This window comes from Epargyreus clarus, unplaced genomic scaffold (assembly GCF_041222505.1).
Source record: "Epargyreus clarus isolate Ecla_fem2 unplaced genomic scaffold, WU_Ecla_fem_2.2 ptg000007l, whole genome shotgun sequence".
Classification (NCBI taxonomy): domain Eukaryota; kingdom Metazoa; phylum Arthropoda; class Insecta; order Lepidoptera; family Hesperiidae; genus Epargyreus; species Epargyreus clarus.
The window spans coordinates 13,307,042-13,330,662 of NW_027332215.1; the positions used below are offsets into that span (position 1 = coordinate 13,307,042).

General features: G+C 36.9%; 1 protein-coding gene across 3 annotated transcripts in view; it reads right to left on the minus strand.

The window, feature by feature from the left end:
* The window catches only part of LOC140743453 (band 7 protein AGAP004871), a 65,040-nt gene that overhangs the window by 27,013 nt on the left and 14,406 nt on the right, over positions 1–23,621 (minus strand). The window contains exons 5-9 of one of the 3 annotated variants that reach the window (XM_073074738.1): positions 22,712–22,837; positions 20,228–20,392; positions 19,671–19,895; positions 16,866–16,937; positions 7,496–7,596 (exon numbers count right to left, since the gene is read on the minus strand). In XM_073074738.1, the coding sequence (XP_072930839.1) occupies positions 7,496–7,596; positions 16,866–16,937; positions 19,671–19,895; positions 20,228–20,392; positions 22,712–22,837 (689 nt within the window). Of the gene's footprint in view, positions 1–7,495; positions 7,609–7,683; positions 7,799–7,968; positions 8,070–16,865; positions 16,938–19,670; positions 19,896–20,227; positions 20,393–22,711; positions 22,838–23,621 lie in introns of those variants that run through there. The other 2 variants (XM_073074737.1, XM_073074736.1) reach the window with 2 other exon arrangements.

Sequence of the window (23,621 nt, forward strand, 5' to 3'; positions counted from 1 at the left end):
TTGACATGATGACCATAGCGTGACTAATGTTACGTGTACCATAATGGCGGACAGTTATAGTAATATGTCATTTCTGTTCTGAAAAATGAACGCTTTATTTGTAACAAGCACAATTATTACAGTATTATAGTTTTAAGTATTTATTTTAGTCAACTTAATTAAAGAGGTAGTAATTGTTGTCAGTTGGTATGTTTGTAGGACTGATCTTGGACACTTCTTTGGGACGTACACTAAAAACAATATTCAAATTTACGGGAAGTTGTAAAAGCATTTTTTGCCCAAGAATCGAAAATTGTATGTGTGGTTTTTTATGTTTCCCAACCCTTTATAGTGCTTATATAGTAAAAGGTAGACTTAGTGGTTTACTCCAAAGGACTTTATCTGCACTTTTTTGATTAATAAAGGGTATTTTAAGGAAGACATGCTTGTTCAAGACATTTTGAATCCTTGAGGTTAATTAGAAATGTCCATAGGCGGCAATAGCGACTATCATGTGGACTGCAGCTCACTTACTACTTGGATATTATAAAAAAAAACGTTATGGTATGTTTTTTTGATGTGAAACATCTATAGCCGCACGTAAAACCGATTTCTGGCGTGGCGACGCATGCCACGCTATACGATGGTATATATATACAGTCTATATGCAGTAGTGTGTACGGTGTGGCGACGCGTCGCCATGCGCAATCGACTGTGCGATCGTAATATTTTATTTTATCATTATGACATATTTAGTTCCTATCACAATATGTTCTTTTCTGCATATTACTTTAACAAAATAATGTCGATGTTTTACATCTGCCAGGCGTCCCGTGACGGCTCACATTTTTTTTTATTTTATCATTATGACATATTTAGTTCCTATCACAATATGTTATTTTCTGCTAGTTTTTTTATCGTTCTACCATATGTCGCAGTAAAAGTATATCAACTCATAAAACAAAGAAAATCGAACATAAAGTCAACTACATATTGTACGCCTTTCATATTTTATTCATGGATATTTAATAAGATGTAAATGTCGTAGCAAGCTCGTAGCGCGTAGCAACTCACTTTACAATGAACTTGTAATAACATAGACGCAATCTTCAAAAGAATTTGTGATGCGTGTTATTGCCTTAATATTTTTATAGTAAAAAATAATCTCAGTCGTTAAAATAATTAGACTGAATGTAAGTATAATTGTTAATGTTTTAATATCTAAGTATTATCACGAATTATTTTACATACCGGGTTTTCAGTATTCAATTGTTGTAAATATTCTAAAATTCATAACTAATCTAATATTCATTTTTGATAGTGTTATCCATTAAATCAATTATTGGTGAAGCATGAGCCAGCTATGGCAAAATAAGAGAATCTTAAGTCTCTTTTATTATTATACAGGAGAAGCAGACGAGTATGCACTATGCAGTCCACGTGATAGTGAGGGGCTACTACCGCCCATGGACATCTGTAATCAAACCCAGATAGGATTAGATATTCCTACCTGATGTCAGCCATATATGCGCCGCTACTCCTGAGGACTAAACTGGAACCTTTCGGAAAAGTATGTCTCAAAACCAGAATACAGCCAAATCAAACTCCCGTCCAAATCGAATCAGTAGTTTTTGAGAAAATCGTGGACATACATACATAGCGTTCGAATACAGAACCTCCTTTTTTTGAAGTCGGGTAAAAACTGTGAAGCAGCATTGTAACATTGTATTAAGATCCAAGGCCCAAGGGTCTGCGGGTCAAGGATAACCTTTCCTTTGTCTTTGCCGTAATGACGTCCAAAGTTCTAATTAACTCCGGAGAACCTCAACTTCTTTGTAACCACCAAGTAGCTTATAAACTGTTTGGAAACAGGTATATTTACACCGCAGGTACTTGTCAAGGTTTCGAAGGTAACTAATATTTATTTATTATTTTTTAAATATTTTTAGCAAATTAATTTTAAAAAGATGCTTTCTACGCTCACGACTCCACACTAGAATTAGCTGTTTTATGTATGACAATTACACAAACATCCAGACCCAGAAATGAGAAATCTAAATCCATTATTTAGATATCTATCCGGCCGGAGATCGAAACCGGGACCTTCTACGCATCAGAACATTAAGGTGACCGCTCTGCCACACGGGTTCTTCGATAGTATCGTCGCACATATTTTGCCTAAAGATACTAGTTGTATCATGTTTTGGTCTGAAGAGTGTGAGTAGAGATAACAACGTATCTGTGATAGACCTCAGGTCTTCAATCCTATTTGGGTTGATTGATACCTATGGGTGGATGGGAGAGATGGACTGCAATATTTGCCACTTCCATTGATGTGTGTTATTCGTAGTTTCATTTATCTTTATAACACAATTTTACCTACATAGTTCGAATCGCATCTGCTACGAAACGCTGGCACGCGAAAGCATGAACCATGTGTATGTAGATATAGGTACAGTCAGCTCCAACAGTAGATGAACAGATTAAGATTACAAAAATACCTATTCACCCAAGCGTTCATAAGTAGCTAAAAATTTCTAGCATCATAATTAGATGAATGTTGAAGAGTATCAACAGTAGATGAACACTACAGTGTCAAAAGTAGCTGAATGATAATTCATATTAGTGATGTTAGATATTTTTCATATACGTCTTTCAGCTACGTTGACCCGATAATGTTCATCTAATTTTGACGCTTACGATTTTCATGTAATTACGCCGCTAGGGGTGTTCATTAATGAACGGTTAGGTGTGAAGATTTTTGATTTCTTTATCTGTTTATCTACTTCTAGAGCTGACTGTACATGATTACGATCAATTAAAACTGAATTTCTCCCGTTCTAAAACAAATTCGCTGCGCTTTTTGGCTGGTTACCAAAATTAGTACATAGCATATAAAATATAATACTATGAAGTCGCAAATTGGTAGTAAAATATAACTAAAATTTTTAATTCGGTCGGTTTTAATCAGGGTAATCATTCGATATAAGTATAAAGCTACAAAATAAAGCTCCATAGATGTAGGGGTGGGGTTTGCCCAATAGCAGCTTAACCTAGTTGATTACGTCATGAAACATGCGGTTTGAATCATCGACGACCGAAGGATTAGTGAACGTTAGAATCCTTGTGTTTGAGCAAGGACACAGGTATCCAGGGCCGGACTTGGGGGCAGGCGGGGCCCCGGGGCCGTCACAAGAAATAGGCACCGTTGTCAATCATTTACTGTTCTACTCTTAGGTATGAGTTTCATATCAGAAAGAGTGGGTTCAGGCGGTACACCACACTGGCCAAGTGCATATTAGTAGACTTAACATGCATCAGAGAACATTTATTTAAAGATCTTTCAGGTATAAAAGTTTCCTAACTATGTTTTCCTTTACCTGAATTATCCTTCATTAATTTATAATATGCAAAATCAGAGCGTGCCTGGGATTCAAACCTCGGAACACCTCGGTTGAGAGGTCGAGTTTTAACCACTAAGCAATGATAGCCTATTGGTGGTATCTTCACTTGAAAGGGGCACCCACAACAGAGAAAACAAATCCCATTTAAACGGGGAAAAACGTCTACGTTATTATTTCTTAATAGAATTTCCTCGCATTTTTACCGACAATACTTGCACTTAGCCAATTCCTACATTCTTTGTTGAAATAATTAAAATGATTAGCAAGAAATTGCTTGAAAGACTTGATGGATTTTTATTTTTATTTTAGTAAGAAAATAATAAGGGGCCTCTGTTCGTTGTCCTAGGGCCTCCAGACCCCAAATCCGGCCCTGCAACATTTTACGTTCAGACTACTGGTGTTCGCTTCGAACCATTTGACGTAACCAATACCACCCTTTCTCCAACGCGTCGCTCCACTGAGTATTAAATTCTCTCCGCATCAATAAGATACGTGCGTCTCGTCTCGCGATCTCGTTTTGTTCCTGATTCCTTATACTATTTTATTTTACAGCTCGCGTACTGGCGCACAATATAATTTTCGAGAAAGGTACAATAGGAACTCTCTTTCAAACCAGCGATGCATTGGACGCCTATGATATTGTAAATATCTGTAGGTGGGGACGACTGTTCATTATTGTAAGAGTAGCTTTTACCTGCGCGCTGTCAGAGGTCGATGACAATGTTTGTATCTCAGGAATAGTACATTTTTCGTTATAAAACGTATCCATGTTCTTTTCTGGTCCACGGACAACGTGTGTACAAAAAATTCATGACAATCGGTTACTTAGTGAAGGCGTGAAAGCGTAGCAAGCAAACAAAGACACTTACGCATTTATAATATTAGTTATAATTCGGTGGCACAAAGTTGTAGAACAATTTCTAATGATCTTTAAACTTTGCTTTGTTCCTAGTATTCTAAGGAAATATTACTTAACATGTTGACTTTAAAAATTGTGACGGAATTTATAATTTTCATGATGACTAACATAAAATAGATGTCTATAACCAACATTAAATAGGTTTTGCCTAGTAAGGTGGAAGTGTGAGTTTCATATACATAATATATCGATACCACAGCGTCAAACTGGAGCGCCCAGCGGCTATAAAGCAAAAATTGATGACGCGGCGCTATATTCGCAGGCACAAAGTGTTCTACGGTCTTTAAATTCAAAATATTTTATAAAACATGAATTTTAATCATCGTCATCAACTCTTTGTAGTCCAACTTAAGGCTTTGTTGCAATGATGACCCACTTGAGTCGGATACTTAAACTGTTTAGGTACTCGCCAAATGCAGACGAATAACCGCGAGCTCGAGCATGTGCTACGGTACACGGTATTCGCCACACGCTCGTTCTTCGCAGGATATTGGTTTTTGTGCGCAGCGTTTAAATAGTATTTATTCGACGAGTTGTTCGCCTACTTGTTTGCGAGTATCTTATGAGGCATGAGGAGTTATAGCTAACGTCCATTAAACCATGGATAGATAGTCATTTACAGAGGAATATGGAAAATTCGCAAAAATATAGGCTTTCTCATAATACTAATTTTCCTACGAGTAACGTATGAGTTTTTGAAAAATCAGTTGTCTTGCTTGTAGTAACTAAAGTATTTTTTTTAAATATTGTTATAGAGTTAGATAAAAAGTAAAGTATTTTTTTTAAAACAAAATAAATAAGTTCAATTCCCAATTTCTACGTATATTTTTCCACGTCAACAATTCAGAAATACGATTCTCGCGCGAGAATCTGAGAGTTGTGTGTTCAAAAAGTAATTTATTTCATAAACGTTCGGTGTTTGTCTATAAAATTAAAGCCTCCCTGATTAAGTTCTCAATATTCTCAGCTAGAGTTACGGGAACAGCATTTAAATTGAGTTCGTGTAAGTCAACTCAATTATATGGCCGGCCTGCATCTGAATACGTTAAAATAATGTTGCTGGCTTCATGTTTAAATTATTGACGCCCTTTGAAGCTTAATGAATATGTCATTAATCAGAATTCAGAGACTTTAGTTACGTAAACTGCCATTATAGTTGCCAAATAGTTTGTTAGTAGTAATGATATATATTTTTTGACCCCATTAGTGTCCTCAGTGACACGGGGTCACATAATGAGAAGGATTAGGTTAGGTTAGGTTAGATCGAGAGGCCGAGTAGTAACGAAATATTAACGATAAGTTAAATATGGTATAGTTTCTATAATCTCTATAATGACAGACGTATAAGTGACCTACATTATAGTGAATTAGATTCACAATTATATAATTACATAATAATTATTGAATTGTTTAATAATAATTTACTAATATAATATTCGAGGTAGCAGAACTCTTTGTGGTTCCACTCCAGCTGCGCCACCGTTACACCTATTTCGGTTTAATACCAGCAGTCTTAAGCGCTGTTTTGTTCTAGTTTTTCAAGACATTCCAGCTTAATCTTCATGGGCAGTGGCGCACCTGACCGATCTTAGCTAGGAATCTAATTTTATCTGAGGTTTACAGAAGTCCATGAGCGGCAGTAGCCATATACATAAATATAAAAAACAAAATCTTGTAAAAAACGGCTCCATTAAGTAAGTACGGCTACATTAAGTATTATTATAATTAACATTACACTCCGTAGTTGTAAATTTTACTTCCCGTCTCCAAAAAGCATCCGGCTATTTTACCGTGCAAATTACCGGGAAATTCCTGCCGTGCAACATACTTCGCCAGTATTTTGAGAACTCCACACGGCTATTTTAGATGGTTTATTTATTTATTTTTTAAAGTGAAAACTTCTTTAGCGGTGTTGTGCACTTTTCGGGATGGGTAAAAAATGTTAAACTCGCGTCAGGACACGTGACCTGATCGACAATTCGTAATTCTGTCATGTTTGTGTAGGACTAGCAATAAATGAATATTATATTTTACCTTTTATACTGACAATTAAAGCAATTCGAGCAAAATTCCAAAATATCAAAAATGCACAATTTTGTTTTTTGTTCGTTAACGCTTCATTTACGATTAATTATATTTATACATTCATGTATAGTAATATTATAAAAGGCAAGTAATTTGGATATAGTTTTTTCTTTGTCTCTATTGTGGTACAACAAAAATGTATTTAAACCTTTACCCTTAAAAAGAAATCCTAGATTTCCAGAAAACCTATAATCGTATCGTAGTATCTCGGAATCGCGATATTCATGTTTTATAGTCATACAATTTTTCCAGAAACTGTATACATAATTCCAATTCCGATAAATTTCAGAATATTCATAATAAACATTGCCATTTTTACAAAATGTATTGTCCATTCGATGATAAAAACCATAAACGAATATTTTATATTTATTCTTTTTGATAGGTACTACGATTCTTTTGCTATAGCTGCTTCTGAAAAACAAGACGACACACAAACACACACAAAGGCAAAAAGCTACAAAAACAGCTGAGCTAAAGGTGAGATACACGAAGCGTTCCAGCTTAGTTATTAGAGGTAGAAAAACGCATCTGAAGCCGACATCATGTGGATTACCTGTCTTATTCTATCTGGGGTGGTTTACGTCTATGGGCGCCAGTTGCTACTTACCATCAGATGGACTTCAAACTTTTTTGTTACGACCATAATAAAAAAATACTTAAGACAGCCATCATGTACCAAACATGCAGATTTTTAATACGTAACCAGTAATCGCGATACGCGTTTTTTCATTTGTTTTGCAGTTAAAAAATCGCGTTACGTTGTACCCATTACATATTAAAATGAATTCCGCGATAATTAGTCTAAAATCATATAATGCAGATTTTTCCACGGAATCGAACCTGGATCTGTCCTGGGTGCTCGACACGACATACATAGTGAACCGCACGGTGGCCGTATCGCGACACGGGTCGTTAATGTTTAATATTACTCAAAAGCCTGCAAAATCCAGATTTGACCTATTTCGCTATAATTCGTCAAGTTGAAATTTCCGAATCTATTTTTTATTAACTCTGTGAGTGAGTAATTTTACTTTCCCACGTATTTCTTTCCGTGTCATAAATGTAAAAAAATCAAAAAAATCAAAGAATCAAAAGATAAACTAACCTTGAAACAGACGAACAGCGAAAACGGCATGGTCGCGATCACCAGGATCCAAGACAGCACCACAAGGATCTTGCCACAGTTCTTCGATTCCGAATCATTATGTTCTTCAACAGCTATTAGAACAAAACAAAAAAAATTGTTACATTTTTAAACTATTAAAAAGTTATCTATTTAAAAACAAAACGAACATTGCCCAACAGTAGGATAAAGTTGTTGCCGACTCGACATTTCGAACATCATTACGAATAAAATCAAAACGAAAGTTGCACCAATGAAATTATATGTGTTACACTCAGACGGTGATCATTTACTGGCGGCCAGCGTGTGTGGTGGGTCACTTTGATGTGGTCATTTAAAATTTATGTGAGAAATGTGAAACATGACAAATCGAACTCAGCGGTATAATGAAAGACATTATTTAGAACACGGCATCGCAAACATGTTATTTTAAAATTGTTGTATGTTATACTTACGTGGATGTTCCTGGATGGCCAGTGTAGTAGAGTCGGAATATCGCGCCATGTTGCCTGTCCCGGTCGCGTGCGCTCGCAGCAGTGGTCGGAGGGTTACTGTCAGGAGGCTGCAGATTCGTAGAGTAGATAAGGATGAAACTCGCTATAATAAAACGCTAGGGAGTTTGCGCGGAATATCTATATAAACGGTGATAGTTAAAGGGAGTAGCGGCCCTTTATGTATAAAGTGATGAATGTATACATTACGTGGTGTAGCAACTTTTTCTGATACAAAAAAAAATTGTTCGTTAATTTTCTGGGCCTGGAAATTCTTGCAATGAACTTACGCTTAGAATGATAAATGTCGTGTTTTACAGGTAAATGTAAGCGTAATTTAACTAACGGGTTGTACTTTTTCGAGAGAGAAATTTTTACGCATTTTGTACGAATAATATTTATGAATTTTTAAGTATTAATTAGGTAAATGGCTGTGTAGTAATACTTGCTAAATAAGCAAAATTACTTGTATTTATACATGTAAAATATTTTATTTCGTATAAATGAAGTAGCAAACGGGGATGTAGTCTACAACTAGAAGTAGTCACTGCCGTCCTTGGACTACCTGAAGTCGATAACACTTCCGAGGACTACGAAGGTCGTCTCATATTAAAGTCACCCGGCATACACAACCTGTCATTAAAACTAAATAACGCCAGAAATTTTATACATTTAAATCTAAATGACGTAGGGTTCTAAACAAGGTTTGCATAAATACTTATATTGCTCTTATAAAAGTACGCAGGCACTCAAAAATCCCAACGATACGACCGTAACATTTGTAGTTTTTGTAGCTAAAATATATGCGACATGCGTGTCGCATGTGCGATGTTTTATACCTCGCAGAATGAAGTATGTGATGGACTGAATTTTGCTCTCGCAGAAATAATATTATTTTCTTTTAAGACTTTATTTTACTTAGGTATAAGTTTCGTTTTGGGGTTCCGTACCTTTTTTTTACGAGGGGGAAACCTTCAAAAGGTGCCCTATGCCGTGGGAGCGACACGGGGTTATGTGGGATTCATACCGCACTAAAACCCCCTCGGTGGCCATCCTCAGCGCTGCGTTGAGGATTCTGGGATCTCCAGGGAACGCAACCGGAGTCCTCTAAGCGCGTTGCCCCATCGGGCTCCTCCCAAGTGAGCATAAGCTCGCCACATCGTAGGGTCCGTACCCAAAGGATATAAACGTAATGGTATTATTAAGCCTCCGCTGTCTCTTTGTCTGTCCGTCTGTCACAGGGCTTTAATCGTAAAAGATAGATATTTGACTTTTTAAGACGGTGTAACGGTAGCTGCTATAACAACAAATACGAAAAACAAAAAAGCTTTAAATCGGGTAACCATACAAGCAATCTCTATATATCCGCATTTTTAGTTTTATCTATGAACCATAATAGGAACACAGTTCAAAATTTCATGCATTTACTTCTAGTTGCTATGATAAAAATACTAAAATAAAAAAAATAAACGAAAATTTGCTACGGAACCGCTTAAGTTCGACTAGCACTTGGCAAATTTTTATACGATCTGAGTAATCAGCCCAGACACGACCCACTGGGGCAAGTGTCGGGCAGTGTTTATATCATTACTTAGACGAAAGAATGGGCTGGAAAAATTGGATAACCGCACCTAACCCCCGAATATCACGAGAATCTCAGCGTTCATCGTGATTTAACGGTTATTGCAACGTAGTGAAAATTAAAGGTCCGTTTAGAGACGTTGATGTAATCTTTTGAAAAATGTCACGCCGGTCGGCTATCTATATTGTCCCGCACCTTTCATTAGAGGTTTCTAAATGATTAATGATATTTCCTCAAGGTCTGGGTCTATTTTAGTCAGTGTCTAATTAACCCATTATAGGTATTACCGATTATATCAAGATCATTGCAGGAAGAGTATTACGCATGAATTTAATGCTTTAGTGACCTTCAAGTCTATAATGGAAGTGGTTGTTCTAGGTCACCACACCATTATGATAAATCAATATTGATTAATACTAAATGACGTGTATGATAGCTTAATTCTGTTTTACTGTTCTGTTCAAAGGACGTACGCAAGAGAAATGTACCCTTACCATGAGTTTTTACGTTTTGACAAATATGAATGTTTTGATATTTGTTTACGTATTGCCCATACAATTTCCAATCAGCGCCCCTAGCGGATTGTATCAGAACTATAGTGTCAGTAACGTACCACTAAATGTCTGAATTGACAAAATGACGCTTTATGTTTTGTCTCCATTTTTTGCGAACATGTGAGTACTTATTGTTACGTTTACTCAATCTACTGAAGCAAACGGAACAGAATAATGGATTGAGCAAACGTAACGTAAAATTGTGGGATGTTTTGTAAAGTCATGGTAAGGGTACTGGTTCTTCAACTTTCCTTGTGTTACATTAATTCGATTCCCTTTTGGGTAACTAATAACTTGAGTTTGTTTTTTTTGCTTCTACGTTTTCAAGTCAACTATCAAACGGATTATTATAAAATTTTGAACGTTATCAGGGCTTCAGAAAAGGACAGGGACACAGGGACTTTTATTCCGAAAAAGTACTGTTCCCGAGGGAAAAATAAAACAAGTATTGTCATCGAACTCTGCAAGCAAAGCTGCGGGTAAAGCTGGTATTGTTATAGATCACGATGGAATAACGCCCAACCATGTATACAAGTATTTCCATGAGTATTTCAATATCACAAGCGAGCATGAGCATTGTGCAATAATGCACAATATGTGAAACTTTGTTATTGAGTATGATAGTATGCCTGCTACGAATCTCGTAGAGATTTCATATTGTACTTACATGTATTTCGAGTCGAATAACAGTCTCAAGTTTCTAAATAAAAGCGTATTGTCTCTGTTTCTTTTGTTTAAAATGTAACACGTCTTTGAGAACTTGAGACTGTGATTATTTCCTACCAAAATAAAAAAGTATCTTCTTTATAAGACTACTAGTTTCTAAACTTCTCCTACATTTTCTGTAATAGATTCCATTTGTAAAAGGTATTTCATCATCAACGCATTAATGTGTCACTGCTGGGCATGTGTCTTCTCTTAGAATGAGAAGGATTAGTCCATAGCCCACCGCGCTGGCCTTTTTTTTCTTTTTTTGTGTTGAAGAGGGGGGGGGGAACCTTCAAAAGGACGCCATGGGACGCAATGTGGCCGTCCTCAGCGTTTGGTGGAGAACTCCAGGATCACCAACGGAACACAACCGGAGTACTCCTAACGCGATGCCCTTCTGTCGGGCTCTGCCCTGGGGGGAGCAATTTACGCTCCTCTCACATCATATGGTGATTACAGCGATATGCGACCACACAAACCGCTGTCTCTCCCGGGGTCGCTTGCTGGACGGCTTGAGCCCCCACTCTTGCCGCCCGCAACCCCGAAAGCCCCTTTAAGTCGCCTCTTACGACAGGCAGGGGTTACCGAAGCCCTGTTCTGGATCCGGTACTACAGGGACAGCACCGCGCTGGCCTAGTGCGAATTGGTAGATTTCACATACCTTTGAATTGTTTTAAGATGTCTCAGGTACGCAAGTTTCCTCACTATGTTTTCCTTTACTGTTAAACTAAGTGATAATTAATTAAGAGGTGCGTGTCTGGGATTTGTACCTCGGACCCCTCGATCCGAGTTTCTTAACTACTAGGCTATCTGCTTTTTCAAAGGCATTTAACACTATCTAATAACAATGAAATTATTGCCGGCACTCACTGAAATAACGTGCCGAACTTGCATACTATTTCAATTCCACAAGCGATCGTATGGAATAATTGGACGTCGATTCTAACGTCGTACTGAATATGTGTTTCTGGCAGACCTAATTTAGTTACTGATAAAGACAGCGTGTCTACTATAACTTATTGAGATCTTATATTGTTAGATTTGGAGAATTTTATTCCGATTGGAAATAAGTGACTATACTTATGATTCTAAATAAAAATGTGTTACAACCTCCGTTTTCTTCTGTTTAAAATATAACACGCCTTTATATGAAAACTGAAAACTACGTTTATTTCCAATCGAAATAAAATTATTTTTTCTGTTCTTTATAAGATTGAAGTGAGACAAAGTAGTTTCTATACTTCCCCTACATGTTTTATTTTTTTTTTATTTATTTATTTATAAAAAATAAATACACAGTTTAACAAGATACACAAAAATACAGTTCAAGTAGGTATACAGTCTTACTAAAATTATTCATAATCATATTATGCCAGAGGAAATGATAGTATGATATACGTATATATGTATCTCAGCAGGTTATCAGATATCGAGGAAATTGTGAAAGGTATTTAACACTATCTAGTAACGATGAAATTAATGCCGGCGCTCGCTGGAATAACGTGCTGAACCTGCATACAATTTCAATTCCACAAGCGATCGTATGGAATAATTGGACCTCGGCGTTTCCAACGTAACACTGAATGTGTTTGTGGCAGACCTAATACATTAACGTGTTTAATGTAACTTGATTGCAAAGTTCTTAATTTAGTTATAAAGACAGCTTGCCTGCTACGAATTTTGTAGTGATCATAGTATTTTTATACTTGGATAATTTTATTCCGATTGGATATTTTACAACACAACCAATTTTCAAACTAAAATCGTGTTACACCTTCCGTTTCTTATGTTCCGTTTAAAATGTAACACATCTTTGAAATCTCGTCCATGAGTTTATGATTATTTTCGATCAAAATAAAATGTATTCTTTTTCTCTTGTAAGACCAACCAAAATTCACTCGTAAACTTCCCTTACATCTCCTCTAATGGAATGCCGAAAATAGACGGATTTACGTGCCGAAACATGCATACAATTTCAATTTCACGAGCGATCCTACGAAATAAGTGGCGTTCGGCGTTTCGAACGTTGCATTGAGCGATTAATATGTGTTTGTGGCAGACCTATTTACGTTAACGTGTATAATGTAACTTGAATGCATAGTTCTTACTCAAGGGAACGTACCCATACTACGTGACCCATTTAGGGGGGGGGGATGGAGGTTTTTAAAATGTCACGCTAAGTCACAGGAGCGGGGGGGGGGGGGCTTAGATTTTTGTTACGTAGTACAATTCATCGAGAGAAATCTCGCAAGCAAGCAAGTCGACGAGAATCCGTGCTACAGGCGTATACAATAACGTCGTTGTACGATCGGCTGCTTTTGCTCGTCGCGCCGGCTCAGGACACAGTTCCCGTTTTTTTATTGCTCGTCGCGCCGTTTCATGACACGTTTAAGGCATACTAATCCCATAATCCCAAATTTACCTAGTACAACCCATCTCTAATACTACGTAACTATTTGAGGAGGGGGGGGGGGGTCTTAACATATACTACGGGTGGTCACGGTAGGGGGGGAGGGGTCGAAAAATATTAAAAAAATGGTCACGTAGTATGGGTACGTTCCCTAAGTTACTATAAAGACAGCGCGCCTCCAAAGATTTTTTTAGAAATCATAGTATTGTTAGATTTGGATAATTTTATTCCGATTGGTAATACGAGTATGTATAGTCTCATGATTCTAAATAAAAATGTGTTACACCCACTGTTTCTTCTATTTCTAATGTAACGCGCATTTATTTTAATATAAAATTTGAGACTATACTAATTTTAAATCGAAATAAAAATTATTACTTTTGTAAGACCAAACAAAGATAAAACTCGCCCTTAAAGTCTTAGTCCCTTCCCTTACATTCCCGCTGACGGAGTTTCAGAAATCGGAGGATTACCATGCCGAAATATGCATTCAATTTCAATTTCACGAGCGATCCCATGCTATAATTGGCGCTCTGCGTTTCTAACGTTGCATTGAGAGCATGTTCCATTGATCGAACATATGCACGTTGAATATGTGACAGACCTTTATTTTTCGAGGGCGAAACCCGACGACGTGGAGCGACGTCGGGTTATGTGAGATTTTTATGCACTAAAACCCCCCGGTGGCCGTCCTCATCGCTTCTTAGAGAACTCCGGGGTCTGCGACGGAACACAACTGTAGCTATATGGGACAGACCCACTTACACTGATGTGCTAAATCTATGATAACTTGAATGCATATGTCTGATGGCGACAGTTCGTTTGTTAAGAATGTCATATCTCATTCTCGATAGAGCAAATTCGTAATAGGTTAGCTAAGAGAGTGGTGGCACAGAAGGCCCGTTTAAACTTTCGATTAAAGTTAACCATAACAATAACTTTGACGATGGACATATAATATAACAATTCTGTGTTGCGCCAAATTATTTGTCATAAAAATCGGTCTCGTATTTTATTATCGATAAATATATTGTACATAAACAGCATTAGCAATAAATAGTAATCAGTATTAGTACTTTAGTAGGCAGCAATCATCTATCTTTACATATTAATAGTATTGTCCTATTTTTTTATAATATTGGAGTAGCAGACGAGCATGCAGTTCGTCTGATGGTAGTGCTACTGCCGCGCATGGACATCTGTAATCAACCCCAGATAGGATTAGATATGTCTACCTAAGGTCGGCCACAGATGCGCCGCTACCCCTGAGGACTAAGCTGGAACGCCTCGGAAAAGTCTGTCTCCCTTACCACACCCTTCAAACCGGAACACAGCAATGCCTGCAGTGGAACACAACACTGCTGTTATTAGGTAGAAATAGGTGTGGCGGTGGTGCCGCCGGAGTCGAATGACAAAGGGTTCTACCACCTTAAAAAAATTGTAATATGTATAGGACTTCTGTTCGACCATTTTACTAACAAAAGGTTAATTTAGTGGAAAACGGTGTTTGTTTGCTACGCTGAAGTTTATAGAACAATTTTGCTTGTAGGTGAAATAGGTGATCTGTAGAATAATTGGCCAAGAGCGAATAGATATACAATTGGGTTCCGTACCACCAAATTTCGTTTATTTCTTATTTTTCGTCTTTGTAATCATATAAGCCACAGCATGATGATGGCGATCCCCATTTATTTACCACAGTAAGGTCAATATATAGTCTGCGACGTGGTGAGTCCCTGAGAGAACTGTTTCCCACTATTAATATATTGACGGTACATAGTCAATACATCTATGAAAATATTATGTTTATAAGAAAACACACTGATGTTTGAAAAAAATAGTAACCACCATAACTTTATTACTAGAAATAGAAATAAATTAGCAATTCCTAAACATAGATTATGGTGGCAAGGTGGCTATATCTTTCATGGGTAACTGTATTCGCTACTACAATAAAATACCCGACCACATTTTGAATCTCACAGAAAAAAGTTCAAATATGTCGTTAAACAAACGCTATGTAAAAAAGCGTACTATAAACTAAGTGATTATTTGACTGACGAAACGGTGTGGTTTGAAGTAGTTCCAGCTCCATTAGGTACCATTAGGTTAAGTTTAACATTGTAAAAGACATTTTTTTAAAAGATGTGTGTTATGGCGTTTCTTTCGCCGCTTCTTTTCCACAACGAAACACCTTGTGAAGTGGTGGTAGTTGTATTTACATTCAAAAAGTACTCTGTAAAGAATCTATTTTTATTAAAAAAAAAACCGATTTGATTAAATTTGATTTTTCAAGATGTTTTGCTATAGCAGCCGCCGTTACACATACTCATACATATTACGGTTCAAGGGATAGAGCCCTACGGATAGAGGCCTACGTCTATTAGTAGTAGGCTCCCGTTTCCTATCCTTTGAGTACGGACCCCTAAAACGAAGGGAGTGTGTACCAAGTTTTTTTTGGAAAAATAGATACGTTCTACGAAACTGTCAAAGTTAACTGTTTGCTTTATCACTGACCCGTTCCGATCGACACGGTATGGGCGTTCACGTCATGCTCCAAGTGAGCTTCCAGTTTGCTAAATAATTGGAGAAAAATATTGCTAAAAGCAGTGATAGCATAGTGGTAGATACGGCAATTATTCGGGTGGTCCAGGGTTCAAATCCTAGGCACATGAAGGTGAATATTTTGAAGATGGTAGAACCATTTGTGGTTTGACTCCGGCGGCGCCACCGCCACACCTATTTCTATCTGATAACAGCTGTGTTAGGCGCTGCTGTGTTCCGTTTTGAGGTGTGGTAAGGGTGTGGTAAGGGAGTTATACTTATCAGAGGCGTTCCAGCTTAGTCCTTAGGGGTCTAGCAGCAGCGCATCTGTGGCCGACCTCAGGTAGGAAATTTCTAATCCTATCTGGGGTTGATTACAGATGTCCATGGGCGGCAGTAGCCACTTTCCATCAGGTGGACTGCATGCTCGTCTGCTACTCCTATACTATAAAAAAACACACCTCTGATCTTTTCAAAGTTATGTGCGGGTTAAATTGTCAGTTGCTTAAACGGTGAAGGAAGACATCGCGATGAAACCTACACGCCTGAGATTTCTAATAAAAATGTTTTCAAGGTTGTGTGAAGTCTATCAATTCGCACTTGGTCAGCGCGGTCGACTATGGCCTTAACGTCTCACTCTGAGAGGATGACAGTGGGACAATAATAGGTTGACAGTGGGACAATTATAGTTTGACAGTGGGGCAATTATAGGTTGACGACGATTGTCGAAGGCTTAAAGTTATGTGTGTCTGTGAATGTGAGGGATAACTTTCGGTACAACACATTTGAATTATGTAGTCATTGTTTAGTATATGTTACACAATCTACAGTTTACGGTAAAATCAAGTATAAATAAATAAAAAAGTCTATATGTAGGTACAATTTATTCTGTAAATAAGTTGATGTTTCTTCAATTAAGAATTTAACAAAAATATCAGACGACATATAAATAAACCGTTTATTCATAAATTCTTTATTTTACAAAAACAATATAAAATCATGGCTAATAGCTATTAAATAACATTATTAGTGCAGGGCTGCTGCACGTAGTTGAGGCAAAATCCTCTGTTGTCGATATCGGTGGGAGCTTCTACATTGTCAGCGTGAAACCAGAGGCGAAAAGGCTTCACTGTACCTGTAAAAAAATATAGAAAACTGGTGTCAGTTTGTCCGGTGTCATTTACATATTTTTATGGTGACTACGGATGGCGATTTTCAGTTCAGGCACGTTATCCTAACGCGAGCTTAATATTTTTTCATCACCAACCCATTACTGTCCCACTGCTGGGCACGGGTCTCCTCTCATAATGAGAAGGATTAGGCCATAGTCCACCGCGCTGGCCAAGTGCGTATTGGTGGACTTCACATTTCTTTGAGATTTTTTTTTATAAATCTCTCAAGTATGCAGGTTTCCTCACGATGTTTTCCTTCACCGTCTAGCAAGTGATAATTAATTTCTAATACGCCTAGGATTTGAACCTCGGACCCCTCGATCGAGAGACCGAGTTTCTTAACCACTAGGCTATTACTGCTAATATTTTTTACCCATCACAAAAACGGCACAACGCTGCTGAAGAAGATTTTACTTAAAAAATTACTGTTAATTTGCCCAATTCCCTCAAAACCAGTTTAACTTTCGATAAAGCAATCTTTACTTTACATTACAAGTCCCATGCATTACTATCATGCATTTACCATCATGTAATGGTAAATGCATGTATGTACATTAACATGAAATTCTTTTAAAGCATTTAACTAAGTGCAAAAAGGGTGTGGTAATAACGTAGTAATTTAGGGGTGTGCGGTGGAAGTGACTTGACCATCCCTCGTATAAATTTAATTACGTGAGGTCACCGGGGATACTGAACTATATTAAGCCGTAACGATGTGAAATACTGTGCGTTTTAATTAGTTTCCATTTATTATTCCCTTAAGGACACGTCACGATATATATTACGTGTACTTAATACACAGTTGTTGCTGTTTCACAAGTTATTTTACTTTTTTACAATATACGAATCTGCAAAACTAATGACAAGTGGCTAGTGATGCCCATGGACATCTGTAATTAACCCCAGATAAGATTAGATTCCTACCTGAGGTTGGCCAGAAATCTCTTAAGTAACAATTCGCTTCTTATGTTTATCGTAAAGTTAATTATCGGCATTTTGTCACTTTGTCTATAATGTATTCGTGCGCGAATGATTGTGGGCATGCGTGCATGCGCTTTCGTGTGTGTTCTTTTAACAGTGATGTGTGTATATGCGTGCATACGTCACGAACCACATAAATGCGTAAGACCCCTAGTTATATAAGTTAGGTTAAGCTAAGTGTAAGTCTGTTACAATAAAGACATCATTCAAACATCACTAAATGGCTACTCAGGGGTATTACACACACAACATTAAGCGTATATGTGTGTTTGTTATCTTTGAAATTGAGGCGATGGCATGCGTAAGTAAATTATTATAGGTACTAACATAGCTAGCCTATGTTACATCCTACAAATATTATCTGGAGGTCTTAGGTGAGAGGGGTGAAGAGTAAACACAGGCAGTCGGGAGCGAAATGACACTATGACGAGATTAATTTATTCTCATGTTCCGCTTAAACAATAAAATGCAAATGGAAACATTCCTATGGAGTAATAGTTACAATGTATCTCTCTGTGGGAAATAACTGGGAAATTTGTATGTTCCGGACGTTTATTACGAAAAAGTCTCTATAGCCTCTATATTTGTGGGATTTATTATTTTAATTGGTTCTTATTCGTTTCAAACAGATTGTGCCTTTATACATATAAAACAATATCTTTGTAAGTAATATGAATATAGGGTTCGTTTTAATTGACATACAACTTTCAGTACTCATCATAAAATATGCAATAACTGTAAATAAATGAAACTAATAAACTTTGTTACGTAACTTTGTAACGTTTATGAAAATTATATAAAGGAAGTGCATACCTGTTATACCATCGTGGCTCTAGGAAAACATATTCATTGCATTTAATTACGCCGCCAAATTATTTTGGCAAACATCCTATTACTTAGTCAACATTGTGGCCATTCGTTTTTAGCGAATGGAGCCTTTAATGAATGGAGATTTTTGGAACAATTTCTGCTAGGTAATGATTATTTAATACTTACTTTATTTTATCCAAAATATATGTTTTTGTAGTTTTATATGTTTTGGTAAGTTAGAAAAACCTTCGTAAGTAAGTACTTAAAGTAACCGAAATTTGCGGCGATAATTCAAGTTTCGTTCGAGCTGAATTTGATATCCTTAAGAATAACTTTTATAACGTCTTAAGTATAAGTAGAAAAGTTAATAGATAATTATTACAAAAAAAAATTACAAAAAAATACAACCGACTTCTATGTCACTACAAAGTAAAAAATAATTAAAATATATGTTGGTTTAGTTTATATTTCTGAAGTCGGCGCTGATATTAGACACGCTGTTTACATCGTTATCCAACGAAATATATTAACCAACCAAATGGACCAACTTCCAGCTCGTCTCTATACAATAAAAAAAGAATTATTGAAATCGGTCCACTAAGGGCAGAGTAATTCGTGTACATACATAAAAAAAGATACCGGCCGAATTGATAACCACCTCCTTTTTGAAGTCGGTTAAAGAAATTAATCTGACTGCTTACAAATATAGTCACTTCCACACTTAGGACAAAATCCAAGTACTGGTACACCTCATGTGTATGTTAAAACTTACCTAACCGTTTGGGCTGCAGGGGATGCCAAAGAATGACACATACAATCATACATATGCACGATAAACATTACCCACCATAAGCTGGAAACAAATCTTTTTATGAAACTTTTATATAAAAGAGAAATAAACTTACTTAACACAGCTGACGCTTGCATAGACAGATCCGCGGAGAAAGTCCCTCCGCAAATCCTATCCGTGCATAGCGCTTGCGCAGGTTGTATTCGGCCAACGTTGGCTGCGCATGGCACCAACAGCCAATCATTGGCACAATTATTTGGACCAGCACCTGACCCGATCATGGAGTTTACGGGTCCATTGCTATTCCCGCTTATTGTGAATGCACGGGAACGGTTATTGACTGAAACAATAATAAGATTGGAAGGTAATGCATGCTGTAATTATTCTCAATGTTGGGTACTACTGAATCCTATAAAGATATTTCGTGATTGTATTTTTGAAAAAAAAAATGGTTTGAACATTTTAAGATTTGATAATGTAAACCAAAATAGATTTGGTAATTTTTTCCCGCTCAAAAATAAAGAACCTGTGAAGCTGTACATATATGCCGCCATTTTGGATAACTTATTTTATTGAAACAAGTTAAAGGTTGTAAAAGATGACATTATAATTTAAAACAACATTATTTTTATAAAAAGCACGAGATTACAAAATCTCTTCACATTTTTTTACCTGAGTCAGGACAAGCAGTGTATTGTATTCCGCAGAAATTTCTCTCCATCCGTATGCAGATCCCGTAGTCCTGGTTACTGAGCTGGAGACCGGAGACTGGATCGTAGTTGAACGACCGGAGCTGGCCGGAGACCCCGGTGTAGTATTGAAGACAACCTTCATCAGCTGACACATACATACAATTTTTATTACAAGATTGCAATGGCATACGAGCAAGATGAGATGCAGTACTCCTGACTCTCCTGATGCAGTACTCCTGTACGTAGAGACCACTGCCCATAGACATCTGAGATACCCATGGAATTTTCTATCAATCGTATTGAGAAGGGAGTTCTACTTAAAGCCGGTCGCGCATCCGTCTTACTAGTCGTTCAGTCAGTCCTTCTGGGGAACGCACATGTATGTTAGCCGGTTTCCACACCTTACTATGTAAACGCGGGAACTTTTGCACACTAGAAATAGGTGAGGCGTTCGTACTTTGGCTGTACCATACTGATTCTACTACTTTTCTATAATAACATGGGGCAGTCTAATAGAGAAATGTTAAGGGCATAAACCACGTTAAGGAACTATTTTGAACGGAACTCAGCTTATGGATTTCACGGCAAGATTTTCTTCACCATTGGGGAAACACAGTTTTGAAATTTCAAAGACATTTCAGTAAGTCCATTATCTAACAACTAGATGGGAAATAGAATTAACTAACTTCAAATTCTAAGCAGTAGAAAAGCGTATTGTTTGAAGAGCTTCCAGCTTCTTAGTTAAATTTTCGCTTATCGTTAGGTTACAATTCTGGTTACAATTCTGAGGTCTCCGTTGCACTACTCAAGACTCGATCCATTCAAACAACTCAGCCTCTCAAATCGGATTATAGTCTCTCAAACTAGATTAACATTGAATGAGCTATAGACGAAAGTTCTCCTACAGTTGAATAATAGCAGGCAGACTAACTTGAGCGGCAATTTGTTTGATGCAAGTTATTGTACAAATCTCTATAAAATTATGAGAATGAGTTTATTTCAATTATTTACTAGTAAAAATTAGAGTACGATTTTCGTATCGTACTCTAATTTATTAGCAATAATTCGTTATTGCTTAAAAAACTACTACTCTACTCTAATTTTTTAAGCAATAACGAATTATTGCTAATAAATTAGAGTACGATACGAATATCGTACTCTAATTTTTACTAGTAAATAATTGAAATAAACTCATTCTCATAATTTTATAGAGATTTGGAGATTTTATAGATATGGATTTTAATGAAAGATGGTAAGACACTTCTGTAAGAATCACCGTCACACTCATTTCTACGGTATAGCGCCAGTATAGCACTATTGGGTGTTTGAAGGGTTCTAAGTCAACATTCGAACTTAGTAATTCCAATTTAGGTGTGGTGAAATATCCTAACCCCTGATAAATCGGATGGATAATTAATTGGTTGGAAACGGAAATACGAACTAAGAAAATTTTATATGGCACTCATTTTATTGTATTCGTTCAATCTAATCGTTAGTAGTAGAATAGAATAAATGAATTCTATTACATGTAGAAAAACTTGATATAACCAAAAAAATGTGGTACTAAGCGACATTTGTCACAATTACTACGGAAAAAACACTATAGTGCTGTAATTAGGGGTTGATTGATACTTTCGTGACAGTTTTATCGATTCGTATAAACTGATAATGGTCGACTGGCCGACGTTATCGGATCTAGCGGTGAATTAAACTGTGCTGTACCTACATTTAGAACTTAAAAGCAAATGTTAGCTGTTAAAGAACAATAATTGGTTTGTAATTTTTACGTTTGAGTAGCTTTCTCGTACTGTTATTAATGCGATAAACTTTACATTTTTTACAATATATGTAGTTAGACTCCAGAAGTTCTAGACCTTTATTAACATTTCCGTTCCAGAAGTCCATTTCCAGAGGTTATTACAGCCACATAAGCAGTTCCTACGTTTCGAAAAGAGTGTGGATGCTTGCAAACGGATATATGAACCATTTGTCCAATGACAACGCATCTGTGATCACCTTCAGGTGCAATGTTCGATGTATAGTTGGTTATACATATATATCTGTATGTATATGCGACAATGACCACTTACCATCACGCGGGGGCAGCCACGTTTGCTTCAGTCTTATACAAGAGAAACAAAATCACCGTCAACCCCTTTCTGTGCCACTACTGTCACGGGTCTCCTTTCAGAATGAGAAGGATTAGGCCATAGTCCACCGCGCATACCAAGTGCGTATTGGTACATTCAATATACCCTTGAAAATTTCTTTTTTTAAAAGATCTCTTAGATATGCAGCTTTTTTTACGATTATTTCCTTCACTGTTAAAGCAAGCGATAATTAATTTCTAATAATCACGTCAATTTGAAGTAATATTAGTGCGTGCCTAGAATTTGAACCATTCTTGAGAAGCAGAGTTTCAACAATTATGTTATCTCTGCTGAAAAGAAGAACAAAATATTACCTTTATATATGGTGCTGCATGGTATCTGGGTCACCTTCACTTTCCACGATCTGTCGAACGCGTTCCCGCTGGTAACAAAGGTGAGCTTCACCGGGTTTGTGGTTCCGATGCCAGCGTCTATGTACACTGTACAAAATATGGTTATATCAAACAATAGGCTGTGAATAACTTCTTCTTCACTGCGACGATACGACACGACACCGACACGATATCTAAAAGACACTGGGACAAAAGGGAGAGTAAATCTCATTTAAATATATTCATTTATAGATTTTTTTATAATATAGTAGTGGCAGACGAGTATGCAGTCCACCTGATGGTAAGTGGCTACTGCAGCCCATGGACATCTGTAATCAAACCTAAACCTAAGTTCTAGCTGTTTCTTTTGATATGAAAGCATTTATTATTTATTTTCGGTGTAAAAATGACTTCTAAACCGTCTTCTAAAGTGATAAAAAGTAATAATCGAACGTATTTTACATGAAGAAAACCACAAAACAGACAGTTCTGTGGACACTTTGTGCAGAGAAGTTGAAAGTTGTCACGTCAAGACCTAGGTATTATTTATAGGCCAAGTGCGTGTCGAACACGAAGGGTTTCGTACCACCAAATTTCCATCTATTTTATATTTTTAGTGTTTGTTATGATAGTAGCCATAGAAGTAAAAAATGTGAAAATTTGAACTGAATCAATAGATAAAGCGAAAGACGTCGAAAAATAGCGGTTTCTTGTATTCCCTCGTTTTCAAACTTTTTTCTGTTTTTTTTTAATATACACTTATACAGCGGCCACTGTTATATATACTCTGTAAAAATTAAGTGTCTATCTATTATGGTTCAAGAGATAAAACCTTATGATAGGCGGACAGACAGCTCCGCTGTCCTAGTTGTCATAGTTATGAATAGGGTTC